Below are 18,787 nucleotides of genomic sequence, written 5' to 3'. Positions count from 1 at the left end.
GTGGGCAGCGTTAGCGCGCTCCTCTCTCCGGATGCGTCTCTACTGTAATACCAAATAGGGACAGAACCATGAGGGCCATTTTGTGTTCGGCGGAAGATGTGTTATGTAAGCATGTAAAAACATCAGAATAATCACACACTTTGAATATGTTAATATTTGCACAAATATGTACAGCCTACAATATGGGCAGTAGTATTCCTCGAGAAATATTGGCACCCTCCTAAGGAATGGGATATACAGTATTCTTGTGTTTGAAAATGACAGATTTTAATTTTATTGCTGCATAACAAGGATATCAGACAGGATATGACGTATAAAATGTCAGAGGAATGCTTATAATACAAAGCCCCAACAACAAAGTAGTCAGGATATTAAATGTAAGATTTAAAAGAATCAAGAAATTGGGGGAAATCAAATCTTGGTCAAATCTCAATGCATAAAGGGCGGTGCCACTTCTGAATACCTGTGATGTCAGACATTAAACTTTGTCTATTAACACCACTTGTCACTGCATTTACAAAGGCGTAAGGAAGCCGTGGATCAATACTGTCCAAACACATCAAATACTTCTCTGAGCTCAGTTTCATCTGGGATGGACAGCGAAAATGTGTCACACTAACACACTAGAAATGTGTTTTGTGGTCCTACCAGTCAACATTTCAATATAGTTTTGGGAAACAAAAGCTGTCATGTTCTGACATGGGTAATTTATACAGTATATCTGTGTGGGCAACATTAATGCATTAATATGGCAGCAAAATATGCTGCTATTTAAACACAATCTTTTTTCAGAGACATCCCTGTATTTTCCAGCAGGACAATGTCGAACAGCATTCTGCTCAGATTACACACGCATGGCTGATAAACACGGAATGTGGGTGCTAAACTGGCCTACCTGCCCCAACTGATAATGTGGTGCATAATGAAGTGCAAAATATGTCTATAGGAAGGAAGCTTTTTTAATTAAATTAAGAGTGAGCAGAAGTGTGAGGAGGTGCATCGTCATGCAACGCCCTTGGATAGCCGTCTTCTGTGTTTAATCCGAAGTTTATGCTTCAGCTCTTTCATAAGCATATCACCAACCCTTTTTTCTGATAATGGTTCTTGAGAATTCCAGTAAACTTTAAGCATCAATTTTCCAGCTGATGGTTGACCTTTTTACCTTTTTCTCAATGGGCGATTGAGGATGTTTTCATTCTCATGTTTACTCTCAGACTCGTAGTGATGAATCCATGTCTCATCACCAGTAATGATTCTCTTTAAGAAACTTTTACCTTCCTAAGAGTATCGGCCCAAATTTCTGTGAGGTATTTTGGCACCAGGTGCACCCTCAAACCTAATTACTGCGCGTTGCACTTCTTCCGCAGTTACAAATAAACCGATGCGACCCGTTCACACCTGCACAGCAGTGACTGGGGAGACAGTAGCCTTGAACAGAAAGTGATATGTGTTAATATAACTAGAGTGCGGATCATTTTTGACTCACACCCATATATATGTGACCGTTACCTGATCTGATCCTGGATCGATGGTCGCGCTCTTTCTGAAATTTCACGTTCAATCCAAATTCAACAACATTTAACCCAAATTATGATGATTATGATGAAACCCAATTGGGACCCTTTGTATTTTGGAGACGCGGCTGCATCTGTAACAAAAGCAAGAACACTGTTTATTCCTGCACAGTTTGCTTTCTTCTCTTTAAACACATTCAAAACCTTCGTCATTACTCCTTAGTACATTATGCCAGTGGAGCAGGCGAGACAGAGTGATGATTCAGGAGCAAATTCTCATGACACACACATCGGTTTATTGGAGCATTTCAAAATCTAAAAGATAAATATGGAATAAATACAACAAACACACATACACACACACACACACACACAAATGTTTAACATACACTACTGAGAAAAAAAGAAAGTAATGCAATAAGCAGAAAATATGTATAAATCTGAATATCTTATTGCTTAAAATATTCACATGCTAGTTGTGATTTGCACACTTGAGTAATACAAGTGCAAAGATGATTTAAAAATGAGTTTGATGCAAAACTGGGCTCGTCTTCAAGCTCGGCCTACATCGTACTGTACATCCAGCCACAGCCAGAGTGCCGTTCGGCCGAGCCATACCACTCTGTGATGGACATAAAGAACAAAACCGATAATATAAGACACGCTGTCCCTGAAGAAAGACACAAGATGTCAAGACGATACAAAAACGCAGCCGTCATCCCACAACACGACGCAGGGAGTTGACGTGGAGGTGGAACAGAAAGTCGGCGTAGGACGCGCCTCCGTTAGGACTCCTGTCCTCCACCAGGAGTCGCTGCACGCACTCGTCACAACTGTCGCCTTCCTTCGCCACCTTCAACTGAGCACACAGGGTTATTAGAACATTTCACGAATCTGATATATGGTAATCCAAAAAACATTATTTACAGGATCGTTTCTCAAAGAACGCTTAAGGGACTCTGAGAGTCATATTTTATACCTTTATAGGAGAATTTAAATAAATAATATTTTCTATGCAGAATAACAGAACACATTTCTAAGAGTAAAAATTCCCTTTATTTCTCTATTCAATTCCCTGACACATAAATACACCTAACCCAGTGTTTCACTAGTGCTTTGATACCATCTACGTTTCTACCTAAAACTCTGGCCTCCCAAGAACTCCTTTACTGGTCCAAACACAAAAAATAAGGGTTGTAAATGTTTAGATTTTCTGAACACCCACAGGAATGACTGCAGTGTGCTTCGAGTCACCTCAGCCGGGATCATCATCAATCACAGACTTACCGCCTTTTTTAAAACATTTGCACCAAATCATTTAAACTGAGGCTCATAATCGTACTGTGCTTAAAGTCTTTTGTAAATATCAATTTGTTTTATCCCTTTATTTATAAGAAATTTCATCAAACCAATTTCATCCTGGTTTGACTTGAATGTCCCTTTTCATCCAATGTGTTTTTAAGATTGGCGTGTATTGCTATTGTTATTTTTAAAGCACAAAACAAAAGAGCAATTTGTGTTAATGTGGGAGGCGGCATGGTGGTGTAGTGGTTAGCACTGTCGCCTTGCACCTCCAGAGTCCGGGTTCGATTCCCGGCAAGACTCGATTCCCGTCTCTTTGGCATGGAGTTTGTATGTTCTCCCAGACCTGCAGGTTAGGCTAATTGGCATTCCCAAATTGCCCATAGTGTGTGTGTGTGAATGTGTGTGCCTTGCGATGGATTGGCACCCTGTCCACCCTGCCTCGTGCCCTAAACCTTCTGGGATAAGCTCCAGGTCCCCATGACCCTAAATACAGGATAAAGTGGTATAGAAGATGAGTGAGTAAGTAATAATGTGGGTTGTACAGGTGGAGTAAATGGTCTGCTATTATGTACCGCTGGAGATTATGATGCGCTCCGAATGACGTTTTTTACAAAAATCCTGTTTTTCCGATTCCGGGTTGCTATTAATCTAAATTGCCTTTCTTGTGCTTGGGAGGAACAGGCAAGCGCCTCGGCGCAAAACACACCGTTTTCAAATTACAAGTTCAAATTACAATTTTCAACCGGAAAGAGAAACACAGTAAGTCAAAGAGCATGAAAAACTCTACTAAATCATGTCTATTCAAAAGAATTCATCCCTTTTAAAATGGCCCTAAAGCATCATAATGGGGTTTTTAAAATGGACGACTCAGTGAAAAACACCTCCGTATCATTTTGAAAAAACCTCCGTCCTGAGCACAATTTTTAAAATACAGTACACCCATGAAACTTAACATCCCACAAGCTAAAAGCCGCAAACAATCAAACAATCCAGGAATCGAAGCTCCAGCACATATGGGTCCTTTGATACAAGTAAAAATAGCACAGGAGTGCCTTCGGCTTTGAAGTTAAAGCTCGTTATGTTCTTTGTGCCTGTGGGATTCAAGTGTAAGGGGAAATTGTGGCTGCAGCATGTTGCCCAAGTCACGACTCCTCTACCCCCATACATTTTCCCAAGAAAAAGCAGTGCATCATTGCCTACTTCAAAATCACTCTAGGAAAAGTCTAATTATTTAAATTTTTGATGCTCAAAGGACACTAAAGAGGCCTAAGTACAACTCGAACCTTTACAAGAAACGCAATGCCGTCTCCCCTACTGTGCTGGTGATACTACGCTGGAACCTGTGATAGCAGGTGGTCACCTCTACATAGGCATCTCTTAACTTATGCAGTTAGGGGGTAAACAGTTGCCTCTGCCGGGAGGTTAAGAAATTGGCATAGATTGATTTTTTTTTTTTGTTCTTCGTTGGCAGGACAAAATATAATAGATAAAAAAATCTCAAATCTGTTTCCATCAATAACAATCACATCAATAGTTTCATCCAACATTTAAATAATTAAAGAGACTTTCAATCTAATACGTATCAGTTTCAGATCCGGAGTGATAAGCAGACCCACCTTAAGAGTCACGGCTGCATAGGACTGTAAGGTGCTGATGAGTTTGTGAAGACTGACAGACATAGGATTATCCAGCACAGGTGGTTTCATCTGCAGAACAAAAGACGTGAACGTCCCAGACGCTGATTACAAGACAACGTAATACTCTCAGATTCTTGAACTGCAGGTCTGTTTTACCTCTCCGGATGTCAGCGATAAGAAGGAGGATGTGTTGAAGAGCTGCGTTAAGGCCTGAGCCGAAACCTGGCTGCCCACCCAGAGAATCAGCGTCAGCGGGGAATAGAGGAGGTAGAGACCGTCAGACTGGAGGCTGGACGAAGAGCAGCGCAACACCGCATCCACGGACGACACAGAGTCTCCGTCGATGTTCGCCAGCTACAGTAGAAAACAGATCAGTAAAATATTGTTTGTATAATTTTTTTTAAACGTTTTTTTACACATCTTGTGTCGCAGCCTTAAGAATTAGTTGGTGTGACAAAAAGAGGCAGACACACTGTCAGTCAGTCAGTCAATGCATCATATTATGCTTCAGCCGGCGGTCTAGCATCTTAAATATGGAATTAATTCATGTTGAATTCGAAGTATTAAAAGTGCATACAGACAACTTTTAATGCCATGCAAAAATGGATATTTTCACTCTGCAATGGTGAAAAACAAGAGTTTAAGGGATAGTTCAGGATCTTTTAAGTCTGTCTTAGGTCTTGGGAATAATACATTTTCCTTCTATAATAAATTTCCAAACTTTTCCAAAGATTGTCACCTAATATGCGATTACAATTTAGGGCCAAATTTACCAAAAGTAATGGAATTTGTTTTTTTCCTAAAAAACTTCCATCCAAGACAAGTAAGATACTTTTATTCACTTGAATTTCAATTTAAGTCAGACTTGAAAAAAAATCCAAACTATCCCTTTAATCGGTGTTCATTAGGATAATAAATATTGTTCATGTGCTAAAACAATTCTCTTTTCCTATTCAAATAGTGAACTGCTGCATCTTGACATACTTAAGGATCTTCACTGGAAAGGGAGTGAATGATGTCAATGTCGATCATTTTTGCACCGTCAACCTATTCGTACTCATGAATTAATCAATTTATCCAAGACAACAATAACAGACAGCTTGAGATTAATCTGTAACATGTGATTAACGACTACATATACAGTAAGCAGATGGTCCATTACTCATGTTCTTGTTGTAATAAACACAGAGGATCCAAGACGAACAACAGCATGATTGCAGGTCAAAGAAAAAGACTATGCTCTTCACCTAATCATAGTTATTATACACCACCGCGTTCAGGTTCTCACACTGCACTGTTTCTATAACGACCAACTTGGATAAATACATTATAGTTTGTTCTTGCACTCTTGTTTTCTTTGTTGTTAAAGGGCACCTATTATGCATAATCCACTTTTTAGTCATTCAGATGAGCCTCCAGTACACATGTACAAAAGAAATGTGAGGAAAATACATTCCTTTTTTTTGGTCTTTTTTTCCATTATGTATCAGCCCAAACAAGCCAATCCAATTTCCCCCTATTGTGACCTCATTTAAAAACGTAACCTTCCTCAGCTTGCTGCTCAGCTTAGCTGTTCTATACAACGTGTATGGAAGAGAAGTGAAAATAATTAGAAGAGCACATCTTTTCAAACTGCTCGTTCACACATCGTCGGGGCGGCGTAACACACTCGGAGGACAGCGCTATCCGCTCCTTCCGCTTGCGTGAGCTAACAGACGCCCCTGATTTGCTGTAGAGCCGTGATTTTATCCCTCCTCCCTGAGAGAGCTCGGCCAATCAGCTCTTTCTAGACCTCCTCTAGACTAAAATGTGGCTTAGGGTTTTTACTCAACCACCAGAGAGCGAACTCAGTATGGCAGAGCTGTCTTATCAGGATTAGCGACTGGCAGCAGCTACTTCTTTAACATCTCTTGATCATGAACCTCATAAGCAGCATCATGTGATTCCATTTATTACTTGAGACAAAGGAAAAGAGAGAAAGAGCGCTGTTCTGATTAACCATGATAGAACATTTTTGGTCCAGAACCTTACCAGGGGCAGGACGAGTGGGTACAGCTGAGCAACGGTGCTGCACGTATCCATGGAGACGGTGATGCTGCGCAGCTGCAGGCGCTGATGAACCGAACTGCGCAGACCCGGGAGAAGAACTTCACTCTTCCTTAAACTGTTAATGTAGACGGGGAGAATCTTCAGAAAATGCGGCATCACCAGCTAAAAGATGAGAAGTGAAAGAAGAGGTCAGACTACATTCAAGATAAATGTAGAGCTTCTTATGATGTTTTTTTCTTAATTATATCAATGCATTTAGTATTTAGACAGAGGTATATTAGAGCATCTGACCATTTATATATTTGTATATTGTGTACTTGTGTGTGTGTGTTTGTGTGTGTGTGTTTTCCTCCATGAGCTGACCTGTCCAGGGGAAACAGAAGTAGTGCAGCAGTGTTTTCTGTAGCAAGCTAAAGCTTCTGTGATCTCAGTCTGCAGCTCCTCACGAAGACACTGCAAAGGTGTGTCCAATGCCGCACAATACACTAACACACACAATACAAGTTTGTAGGCGAAATATTTTGTTAATATGTGGTTAAAGACTGTATTTTACATATCTCAATATATATATAAAAATTAATGTGCAACACTAATTGGCCGGTAAATATAACTACAAAGCAGACTTAGCATAGTTAGTGTAAAGTTAGTGCATACTCTTTTTGCAATAGAACGTGAGCAGGGTCTCAGCCTGGCTGGTCCTGAATGTGTCTATCAGGCTCTGAGAGCAGGCCAGACTGACAGTGTGTACGCGCGTCCTCCTCTCTCCTCTGGATCCACTGTAGGACAGGACAGCCTACAAGAACACACATCATATACACACTAGAGAAATCTTTACAGAGCTTCTGCTTCAGATGAGAGGCGTGGATTCTGAAGAGGAATTTGATTCTACCGGATGCAAACGAAAAAAACCCAAAGAAAGAGTGTTTTACTTTTATGCTTTCAGGAGACAACTCTAGAACTACAAATAGGGAAAATAAATTGATCCAGTTGTTACATATGGTGATTCTTTTGTATGGCAATTAATTTATCAGCACACTGACTGCAAACTCAAATTATTTTACATTATTTAAAAATGTATATATATATATATATATATATATATATATATATATACACATATACACACACACATATACATATAGATATATACAGTATACTCTTTTAACACACTCGCGCACACAACGGAAATACTGTTTTATCAGAAAAATAAACAAGAAATCTCTCTAATGCTATATATATATATATATATATATATATATATAAACAAGATTTCTTGTTTATTTTTCTGATAAAACAGTGTTTTCGTTGTGTGCGCGAGTGTGTTAAAAGAGTGGAGGAAGGATAACTATGTAAGACGAGAAGGGGGAAAGGGGAGGGGCTACTTACTTTAGTTGCATACACACACAGCGCCTGCACGCACAAACGGAAACACACTTATCTGTCAGGATTTTTTTTTTTTAGTAAAATGCAGGTTAATTTGTTTTATTTTTACTTAATATTTTTTGTTAATTTTTTTATGTATTTATTTTTTGGGCTGTAGAACGAATGATTTGAGTTTCCATTATTTCTTATGGAAAAATTTTATTTGGTTTATGAGTGTTTTGAAATACGAGCCTGCTTCTGGAACAAATTATGCTAGTATTCCAAGGTTACACTATTCTGTATTTGCATTTGAAGTGGAAAAATGCTGCCGTTCCTCTATAATCCTACAGATGGTGCTCTCTAAACTATCCACACACTGGCAGACAGAACAGCATTCTGCCTACAGCAAGCTTTTTTTTGTTGCATGTTTTAATGAATATACATCAGACTTCTGGATTGTGGAATATGAAGTGCATTACATCCTTGTTTTCAGCACAACCTAGGCAAAATACAATTTTGTTTTAACAAACTATATAAACATGAGCAAAATAAGGGGGACACCACACAGGCAAAGAGATACCACAGAAACATATGATCATGTGATTTTATGACTGACCGGTTATTTCTATGACCAAAAATTAAATAAAAAAAATAAAAATTAAATAATAATTATAATACATGCAATTTCAGCAAATTATGAGGTACACATTGTCATTTTTCAAATTCCTGATCCAGATTGTAGTATATTTAAATAAAATAAAATAAAGATGTCTGTCCAATAAATGATATGATTTATGAACTCGACTTATGTAGCTAAGGCTTTGGAACCATCAGAGCTGGAATAAGGGGTTTTCTTAAGGCATTGGATTTATTTATTTAAAAAATAATAATAATAATAAAAAATAAAAATAATAATAATAATAATAATAATGAAAAAACTCCCCATTTAAGGCCACCCTAACTTCAGTTTTGAATCTGACCACATACTGTACACACCGATCACACACTTCTGTTCCCTTTCTAACGGAACTAGCATTAATCTTTTCAGCAGTTTGAGCTACAGTAGCTCTTCTATTGGATCGGACTACACAAGCCAGCCATGTGCACAAGTGAGCCTTGAACGTCCATGACCATGTCACCCGTTTACCAGTTTTCTTTCCACTATTAGTAGGTCCTGACCACTACAGACTGGGAACATCACCCAAGTGCTGCAGTTTTGGTGTTGCTGTAATGGCACCTGAAAGTGGGTGGAATGAATTAGGCAGCAAGTGAACATTTTTTTTCCTGAAGGTAATGTGTTGGAAGCAAAAAAAAAGGGGGAAGGTAAGTATTTGAGAGACTTTAATAAGGGCGGGCCCAGTGGCGATGGCTAGACGACAGGGTCGGAGCAACTCCAAAACTGCATCTCTGGGGATGTTCCCAGTCTGCAGTTGTCAGGACCTACCAAAAGAGGTCCAAGAAAAGAAAACCGGTAAACGGGTGACAGGATTATGGACAGGAGCAAAGGCTGGCTTGTGTAGTTCAAACTAATAGAAGAGCTACTGTAGCTCAAATTTCTAAAAAGATTAATGCTAGTTCAGATAGAAAGTAGACCTACTAAATATTAGGCAGGTGGTTATATTGTTATATCTGATCGGAGTATATCGATATGAATATTTGGAGTGCTAGATAAACACCTAGCATCTTTAAAACACAGATGATACTACAGAATTCCTTCACATTACTGAGCTGTGACGTCAGTCCTGTTCTTACCTGGATGGCCACGCCTCTTGTTTCATCAAGTGATTTGCTGTGAGTGAACTCAAACGCCAAGGCTGTGTGCCAATCAAGCGCTGCCATCACAACACAGTGGGATTCGGGACCACCGAGGACGGCGCCATAGCAACCAGAAACATGTAATTCTACAGAAATAGACGCGCCATTATCATTAGTCGAACCATGTGGTTAACTTTTTCACCTCGTATGGGATTATAACTGAAAGACTGATATTTGTGTCAGTGAAATGCCAATAATTTTACTTTCACGGACATTGCGTTTTCCTTCAAGCACAGCTACATATTTTACCTTTGCTTACAAAAACTCGAAGCTGAGCTCGATAGGCCATGTCAGTTTCCACGCTCCTCCAGAGATCTCCATGGAAACGCTCTCTCTCTAGCTGGGACTAGAAAGAACAAAAGATGCACTTACAACAACGTATAAAAATCACACTATATTGTTGATTACATAACAGCACACATTTTTTCAATTCTTTAATTTATGATATTTTATTATACTGCATTAAAAGAGCCCTAACCCAACTGCTTTGCATATTAACTCAAGCATAATCTTTCCTAAAAGAGATAACTTCTGACTATACCAGACACGTTCATCCTTGTATAATAAACGCTCCCCGGTGTGCACTACCTGTAGGCTGTTGTAGCAGGTAAGCCTTCCCCCTGTAAGAAAAGGTACATGCCCTGGCCAAGCCCCTCCCACATCCGGCTGGGAAAACACAAAAAGCTGGACGCTGCATCCTTGACTGACACATGCCTTAGCCAGTGATGCAGAAGAGTCTGGTGCCTGGAAGATGGACTAAAAAAAAAGAATACAGATATATAAAGATAAACCTAAAAAAAAGGGTTAGATTTACATAGATGATGTTCCATTCCTGTTTATTTTACCTTTGGTTTGCTGGACGAAAAGAAGCCCAGGGAGCTTTGCTTTACCGAGTTCTCAGTAAGAGGTGAAGAGTGGAAGACCAACAGTTTACCAGGACAACCTGCAGCCTGTTGAAGTAAAAAAAACTAGGTGAAGATGCAGCTAGTAAGTGCTCAGTACTAAAAGCGTGAAATGTGTGCTCGTCAGTCTCAGTACTGAGGGTGTGACCTGTGGCCCGTCAGTCTCAGAAAGATGTGTGGCCTGTGTGCTTATTGCTCCCAGTACTGGAGGCGTGACCCGTATGCCTGTCTGTCTCAGTACTTTAGGCATGACCTGTGTGCTGTCAGTCTCAGTACAGGAAGCATGGCCTTTGTGCCTATCAGTCTCAAAAACAGGTGTGTCCTTCATGTCCATGGGTCTCAGTAATGGAGCCATGGCCTCATTTATGGGACTTTTTGTCAAATTTAAAAATTACCAATCAGGTATTTTCTACCTGTAGGATCTTGAGTCCAGCTTGAATGGAAACATCTTGAGAGCCTGAACTGTCCTGCATCTCAACATCAAACAGTGGAATTTGCTGTAAAATGCTGCACACAAATAATCACATTCAATCCTATGCACATGCGGTCCGAACTCTTTTTAGTATAAACTTTAATTTATGAAATAATTAAAAACTAAAATGATTTTTTTTCTTTGATCTGATCACTAACTTAAAGCGACATGCATTAATACCTCTCTATTGTGTGTCTGCAGTCTTTGAGTGGCACCAGAAGCCCCTCATGCACAGGAAGTTCCAGCTCGTCTGTGTCCGTCAAGACCATCATGCGGGGGCGGGACAACGTCGGACTCAGATCATAGAGGTGGATCCTACTGTCATAAGTAATCAAACCAACTCGCAGATCTGATTCTGCATCATCTTTTTCTCTGAAAAAAGATTATGAGAGTCACAAAAAACACAGCAGCGGTCACAGTGCCTCCCCTTTCTTTCTATGTGAGAATGCCATACCCGCTTAAAGACAGGAGTAGAGTACAAAGCTGCTGACAGATGAAGTCAAGTTCTCCTGATCGGATTGCAACGGCGTTGACATCAATTGCCAGGAGCAACACAGCAGGCTCTCCCTTCACACAGAACGCAATATACAGAGAATATGATAGATGATATGTAATATCACAGAATAAAAGTCGCCATTGCAGAAGGGTTAAACTATTGGCCTGCATCAAGCCAAGAAAACAACTAAAGAGATTTGAAATTACTGGAGCTAGGTTAAAAACCCCTTTAACACACTACGAAAACCCGGATAGAGCCGAACTATTTTTTTTATATATTTTTAAAAACTTTAAAAAATAAGAACATTAAACATTAAACAGCTGTGTGTCCATAATAAAACCATTTGCTATTGAAACGAATAAAAAAGCACTTAAATTTGTTAGGGAGCATAAAGGTTGGATTTTAAAGCAATAGAAAAAGGTCATGTAGTCTGATAAGTTGAGACTGACCCTATTCCAGAGCGAAGACATCTGACACCCTTATAGACATGGAACAATTAAGTGATACCTTTTGTGCTTCCAGGATCTCATATGAACCCAGACTGAGTTCTGGCCTCTTCTCCCGGTCAACTCGCTGCCCGTTGTTAGTAGGCTGATATGATTGCCATGGCACTGAGAGAGCAAAAGACGGACAAATGGTGCTTATACATTCTCACACAGCTAAAACTTTCAAAAAAGATTTTCAAGAAATTAAGAAATAAAAGTCTGATTTATTGACAGAGAAGAAGAAGTATAGTGACCGAGAAGTGCAAAATAAAATAACATAACTTAAAACAAAATAATAAACCAACTAATCAGAAAAAACGATGACATGCAGAAATTACATCCATCACTCAGACATACAAGAAGTACTGCAGCCTCACAAAATTATGAGCTGCGTTCTATAACGAAGTGCACTTCTCAGGGTGCTCCCTACTCTCCGCTCCATTTGCAGGGAATGTCGGTGAAAGGAACTTTCCTTGACAAAACTCTTTCCATCTTTACCATTTGGAACACCCTGTAAAGTCAACAGCACAGACGTCACTTCCTCTGTGCGTTACCATGGTAACATAAGCCCCTCTGATACCTATGGAAATTTCATACTACTGACATGAATTATTGAATAATTATCAAAACAAAAACTGATACCATTATAAAACATATGTTATTGAAACATGTACATCTTTTAAATACATTATCGTTAATAATAATAATAATAATTATTATTATTATTATTATTATTATTACAGGTAATTAAAGATTTTTATTTAACAGATTACTAGCATACTGTAAATGGCAATACAGATTTCCTGATTAAATAAAAATGGAAGTTATTGTGTCCTATTAATATCATGTCATCCTTGATAATAATGATACTAAAATATATACACTTAAGCCCTTTTTGAGCTCTAGTTTTTTATTTTTTTTTATTTTATCACGCTTTACTGAGATGGCTTATGGGAAATGTTTCATTCCCTTTTCTGGTGAAATGAAGATCTGTTGTTTAGTTGTTCCCTGTTTTCTGATTTGTTATGTTTTCATTCTTGTTTTATTTTGTTTTCGCTTTTGTTATTTTGTTTTCAGTTGTTGTTTTTTTTCAGTTTTGTTATTTTGTTTTCAGTTTTGTTATTGAATTTGTTTTGTTTTCGCTTTTGTCATTTTGTTTTCAGTTTTTTTTCAGTTTTGTTATTTTGTTTTCAGTTTTGTTATTGAATTTGTTTTGTTTTCAGTTTTGTTGTTTTGTTTTCAGTTTTGTTGTTTTGTTTTCAGTTTTGTTATTTTGTTTTCAGTTTTGTTATTTTGTTTTCAGTTTTGTTATTTTGTTTTCAGTTTTTTTATTCTGTTTTGCATTTCTTGGCCACCATAAAGAAGCATTAATTGTCATCATACTGAGTACAAAAAATTAGGAGTGCACGTATAACAATATACATTTGCACAAAACTGTATATGGCAACACAGAGATACCAACCATGGTAGAAGAAACAGGAAATCTGACCTTCTGTGAGTTTGCCGCAGAAAGGGCAATAGAAGCGCTGCCCGCAGTCCTGCCAGCTCATAGCAGGACTCATGAAAGCACCACACGCACCACAACCCTTAACACACTCCCCTGCGTTACACACTGGCACTGATCTCTGCACAAGAGAAAAAGGACAAAAAACATGACCACAGAGCACACAATGATTGCTGGCTAAAAATTTCTGGCTCTTATTTATTTTAAATAACATTTATTAGACTGAAGAAATATAAGAATCAGAGAAAGATCACGAGGCCAAGCTGAATTCCCAAATTCAATTTCATAAACTTTAAAACATGTGACTTAATCGATGTGTAATTCTTTCAATAAGAAACTGATAGCAAGCACAAGGTCAGGTCAAGGGTGAACTAGAAACTATGGTTTATTGCAAGAAACTGTAATACGTTACTACAGGACATTTGGGTGTTAGCGTGCATGTCATTTAAATATCTGTGGACTTGATTTGAGCTTCAAGCACTTTTCTCCATCATGTTCCACTTTAACAGAAACACCTGTACACCTGCTAATTCATGCAGTTATCTAATCAGCCAATCATGCAGCAGTAAAATCCATTAAAGCATGCAGGATACAGGTGAAGAGCTTCAGTTGATGTTCATATCAAGCATCAGAATGGTGGAAAGGTACAATCTCTGTGAATTTAAACGTGGCATGGATGTTGGTGCCAGATGTGCTGGTTGGAGTAATTTGCAGTTTAAAAGTGCTGAGCTCCTACGATTGTCACACATACTGTAGCATGCTCTAGGCTCAGCTTATAGTTGGATGTGAACATGGATCTGTACACCAGGATGTGACCAGGTGTACAGATGTTCCTATTAAAACGTAGAATGAGTGTATATCTGGAAACATAAAGCATGCACACACCTCTTTGTTCTCAGGTCTGGCCAGGGGGCATAAAATGGCCGCCAGTGGCAGGTGGCTCTGCTGGGCGGACTGGGCCTCGATAGGAAAGTTGTAGGACGTGCAGCGGATAAATCGAGCAGTTGCATTACCTATTTACACAGAACAGATTTAAAGATCAGTCAAACATATAACACAGTTACATACACTACATAAGGGTCAAACAGCCCTTATTGATTGTCAAACCATCTTATATTTGATCTATATCCAGGATATTGATCCATTTTGGTGTTTAGTATTGATGTGTGGTACCCCTGTCCTCCAGAGTGCAGGAAGTGCTGGAGAGAGGGGGAACAGTGGACTTGTGCTCGGTTGCAAATATTTTCCCCTCCCACTGAGCCCTGTCCTCATTCATCACCTGTACCTACAGTGAGAACGACAAAATAAAAACAATAAACCCAACCAGATTAACTACCTAGATGAATAAACTAATCATTTAATTCTAGGTAACTTACAACACTGGGTAGCAGCTGAGGGTCCAAACCATAGCGGGACTCTGATTTAGGACTGGATACAGGACTGGTCTGAGTATATGACACAGAAAGCACCATTACAGTTGTAGTGTATACAGTATGTGGCATTAAAATAATACTTATGTGGGGTGTTCAAGTCAAATCAGGACATGTGATGAAATGTCTCCTGAATGAAGACTTAAAATTGATTGACATTTACAGAAGACTGCAAGGACAATACGGTGATGAGACTCTTAACCGCGGTAAAACGCTCGAATGGTTAAAAGAATGGTCAAAAGAAGGCCGAGGTGGCCGACTAAAGTCATTCATGTGGAAGTCATCAATTTGTGGAAGAGACACATCTGTACACACAATCATTCACCAAAGTCACTCACATAACTGTGTTCTGATATTCTGCACAATCAAAAGTCCTGGTTTGACTTGAACACCCCTCATACTAAGGAACAAGGAAAATCCAGAACTTAAATATAAAATTCTTTTGACTAATAATAGCAATGTCTGCATGCCATTTATATATTCTCTCCATGTGCATGCATGAGGTACTGCATTAATCATAGAGCTCTTAGTATCTACCATGACATTTTTTTTTGTTGCCTTAATCATTCAAATTACTCCTTATAATGTTGTACCATGTATTGTGTATTTATTGCTTTGTGAGACAGGAAGTGAACACTACACATTTTGCACTTTTTTTATCCATGCCAGAATTATTAAGATGCCTGAATTTTAATTACAAATGCAAAAAACAATTGCTTCTTTGCCGCTCCATGATTTCCATAAAGGATACAGTATGACATGCATGCATGTTGATAGAATGGACTTAATCAAAACAGCTTAATTTATTCGGTTCTCACCGGTTGTGAGTTGATATCCTGTAGTGACATCTGTGCTGGGCTTCTGGTGTCAGGGAGAGGTTTATACACACCTGTGTCAAGAATAGTGCATGCTCTTAACAAAGATTTAAAACACCAGGAAATATCAAACTTTTGCATCATCCATTGAAGATAAAAACTCACTCTCACTCACTCATTCATTCATCGTCTATACTGCTTTATCCTGTATACAGGGTCAAAGGACCTGGAGCCTATCCCAGGACAGTTAGGGCACAAGGCAGGGTACACCCTGAATGGGGTGCCAATCCATCGCAGGGCACGCACACATACAAACACTGTGGGCGAATTTGGGAACGCCAATTAGCCTAATCCGCATGTTTTTGGACTGTGGAAGGAAACTCAAGGAAACCCACCAAGCACAGGGAGAACATGCAAACTCCATGCACACAGACCCAAGGCGGGAATCAAACCCAGATCCTGGAGGTGCGAGGCAACAGTGCTAACCACTAAGCCACCGTGCCACTGAAGATGAAAACTGTAAGATGAAATTCTGTGAAACGCACCATTGCAGTGTGGCTGAGGGGGAGACCAGTACGAGTCCAAGCCTGAAGTCACTGCACTGCCTGGCATTACTGAAGGACCCATTGGAGACACACTGTTTGGGTGTAGATGATAACCAGATGGAGAAGAAGGAGGAGGTCCATTCTGAGGAGCACCGTTAAGGTGTAGGTGATAACCAGGTGGAGAAGAAGGCGTAGGTCCGTTCTGAGGAGCACCGTTAAGGTGTAGGTGATAACCAGGTGGAGAAGAAGGCGTAGGTCCGTTCTGAGGAGCACCGTTAAGGTGTAGGTGATAACCAGGTGGAGAAGAAGGCGTAGGTCCGTTCTGAGGAGCACCGTTCGGTTGGAGGTGATAACCGGATCCAGGAAAAGGAGTCAGAAATGCATCAGCGGTGCAAGCTGGAGACCTATTTCCAGCCCAACCGTTCCAGGCCTCCCATGTCGGCTGCTGGTGCACAAACCCGGGGTCAGATCCGGGAAACTCCATCCTCTTCAGACAGGTGTCATTACAGCAACACTCTAACTGAGAGCAAAATGAATTACTACAGCTTTTGCAGGTTAGTGATGTGCTGGTTCAAGATCAGAGGATCATAAAGACTGATCATGTAGCAATCTGATCTAATATTAATCATGCTTTGTAAATACTAGTATGGAAACAAAAAAAAGGCATGACGTTATATAAGACACATTAAGGATTCACCTGGTTGGATGTCGCACCATCAGCTGATTCTGTGTCGTGGGCCGGTGACTCGTGCTGTCTGCGCCATCTCAGCTCTTACTACTACATTTTTTCATTATTATTATTATTATTATTATTATTAATCCAGTCTGCGTTATAAATTTTCAAAAGAAGCCCTTTGTAGTCCCAGTGTGATGGCTAGGATCCATCACAAGAGAGGGAAGTCAATTGACAGCCATTTTCCCGGCGCGCGTGCCCAGCTCTCTCCACTCCACGCCTAAGGCTCACGCGCAGAGGAGGATGGAACGGTGAATCACCCAGGAGTCGACTCTTTAAAATCAACCGAACAAATTCGAATCACCTTTCATGTTGTTCTTTTTTTTTTCTTTTTACTGCAGGATCAAAGAGAGCGATAAAGCAACGTGAGAGTAACGTTATTCATCTTTCAAACTGTGACTTTTCTGTTTAGAAATGGTATAAAAATTAAAAATGTTTTGTTTTTGTTTTGGGATTATTGCGTATACATAATATAAGTCGCATAAATGATTTGTGGGACTGTAAAAGAAAAACTAATACAATGCAGACTTATAAAGATTAGACTTTAGAACTTAAATTTCAAAGATTTATTCATTCTACAAAAATGGGGGAAGTGCTATTGCTTAAATTATTTAAATTAACATGACAGACACTTCACATGTATATGTTAAAAAAATGTAGTATTAACTTTTAATTATTAAATACATTTTACTTTCATCTTACTTTGATTTTCCATATTTAATTGAAGCATTTATGTAAAGGGCCAAGTTCAAGAAAATGTCTTGTCCCTTTCATCATACATCAAAGTGTGACCCATCTAAAGATATTTTTCCTGAAATTAATCTGATTAACAATAACATCAATACTGTATCTTATTAAAATATAAAAGTTAAACACTAAGATTAATAATAATTAATAATATAAATAAATATAGGGCACTATGTGATTGGTGTTACTGTTATATAAAAAGAGTTTTATTTTGAAATAAAATACAAATTAACAATTTAAAATTGTTCACAAATGCAGAAGATATGTCAGATGTCTCACTTCAATTGTTTAGAAATGTCATACTTTACATTGCAATTTTATGCAAAGCTTTTAAGTCAATCATTGGTGTTACTCATTGAATGATTATTATAACTGCCAAAAAAATTGGACATAAAAACTAACATCTAATAATTAATTTATTTTGAAAATAGTAAATAGTTATCATTGTTAACGTCATTGGTGTTACCACGAAGAGAATGAACACCAATTATTAAATGTATAAAACAAAATAAAAAAAATAATAAATAAGCTCTAATTTTTTTTAATTTTTTTTTTATAAAGTTTAAAAGTAAGTTCAATTAAAAAAGTTCAAGGTGTGAAAGAAACCTATTCTGAAAAGAAATACATTTTAGGAGATTTTTTTTATGACCCAACTTTCACCTTTTTTGTAGAATGACCCTCATACAAATTTACGTGAGGTGTGTAAAAAAAATATGATACAACCATCTTGCATTATGGAAACTGTGACATAAAATGTGCAATTAAACCTTCAAGACAAAATGCAGTTTGTAAATTCGAAGAAATGCAATAGTTCAATATCTGGGGATCATGTTTAAAACATACCGCAATGTACTAGATAATTGTTAATTATCTTAATAGATTATATTAGATAAGATTAGATTAGATTAATATATTAATAGTGTATTATAGTATGTTAATTCTTGTCTTATTCCTGTATTATATGTTCATTCTACAT

The 18,787-nt window shown here is 38.5% G+C and overlaps 1 protein-coding gene across 2 annotated transcripts; it reads right to left on the bottom strand.

Annotated features, from left to right (window-relative positions):
* Nucleotides 1-1,793: 1,793 nt before the first annotated feature.
* On the bottom strand, nt 1,794-17,283 carry si:dkey-13n15.2 (protein transport protein Sec24C). 2 transcript variants are annotated; one of them, XM_053480486.1, is made up of 21 exons: nt 17,029-17,283; nt 16,332-16,851; nt 15,790-15,860; nt 14,918-14,986; nt 14,715-14,826; nt 14,427-14,554; nt 13,527-13,662; nt 12,060-12,163; nt 11,511-11,623; nt 11,237-11,428; nt 10,998-11,091; nt 10,528-10,632; nt 10,271-10,438; nt 9,932-10,028; nt 9,620-9,768; nt 7,160-7,298; nt 6,869-6,990; nt 6,488-6,667; nt 4,613-4,810; nt 4,436-4,525; nt 1,794-2,373 (listed from the first exon to the last, which is right to left on the bottom strand). In XM_053480486.1, exons 2-21 carry the CDS (start codon nt 16,813-16,815, stop codon nt 2,230-2,232), a joined length of 2,895 nt encoding a protein of 964 aa, XP_053336461.1. In that variant the 5' UTR covers nt 16,816-16,851; nt 17,029-17,283; the 3' UTR covers nt 1,794-2,229. The 2 variants fall into 2 exon arrangements, with proteins under 2 accessions (XP_053336461.1, XP_053336462.1); XM_053480487.1 differs by having other exon boundaries at nt 16,332-16,847.
* Between the last annotated feature and the right edge of the window lie 1,504 nt (nt 17,284-18,787).

This window comes from Clarias gariepinus, chromosome 21, assembly GCF_024256425.1.
Source record: "Clarias gariepinus isolate MV-2021 ecotype Netherlands chromosome 21, CGAR_prim_01v2, whole genome shotgun sequence".
NCBI classification, from domain to species: Eukaryota; Metazoa; Chordata; class Actinopteri; order Siluriformes; family Clariidae; genus Clarias; species Clarias gariepinus.
The sequence above is the reverse complement of the archived record's forward strand: the minus strand, read 5'-3'. Positions and strand labels throughout refer to the sequence as shown.

What these genes read in the sequence shown, in the direction of transcription:
- si:dkey-13n15.2 (XM_053480486.1), bottom strand. Translation starts at nt 16,815, where the DNA reads ATGGAGTTTCCCGGATCTGACCCCGGGTTTGTGCACCAGCAGCCGACA. An exon ending in CTGCGGCAAACTCACAGAAG is followed by an intron (nt 12,164 to 13,526) that starts GTCAGATTTCCT and finishes TTGCTCTCTCAG; the next exon opens with TGCCATGGCAATCATATCAG. An exon ending in TGCAGACACACAATAGAGAG is followed by an intron (nt 11,092 to 11,236) that starts GTATTAATGCAT and finishes ATTTGTGTGCAG; the next exon opens with CATTTTACAGCAAATTCCAC.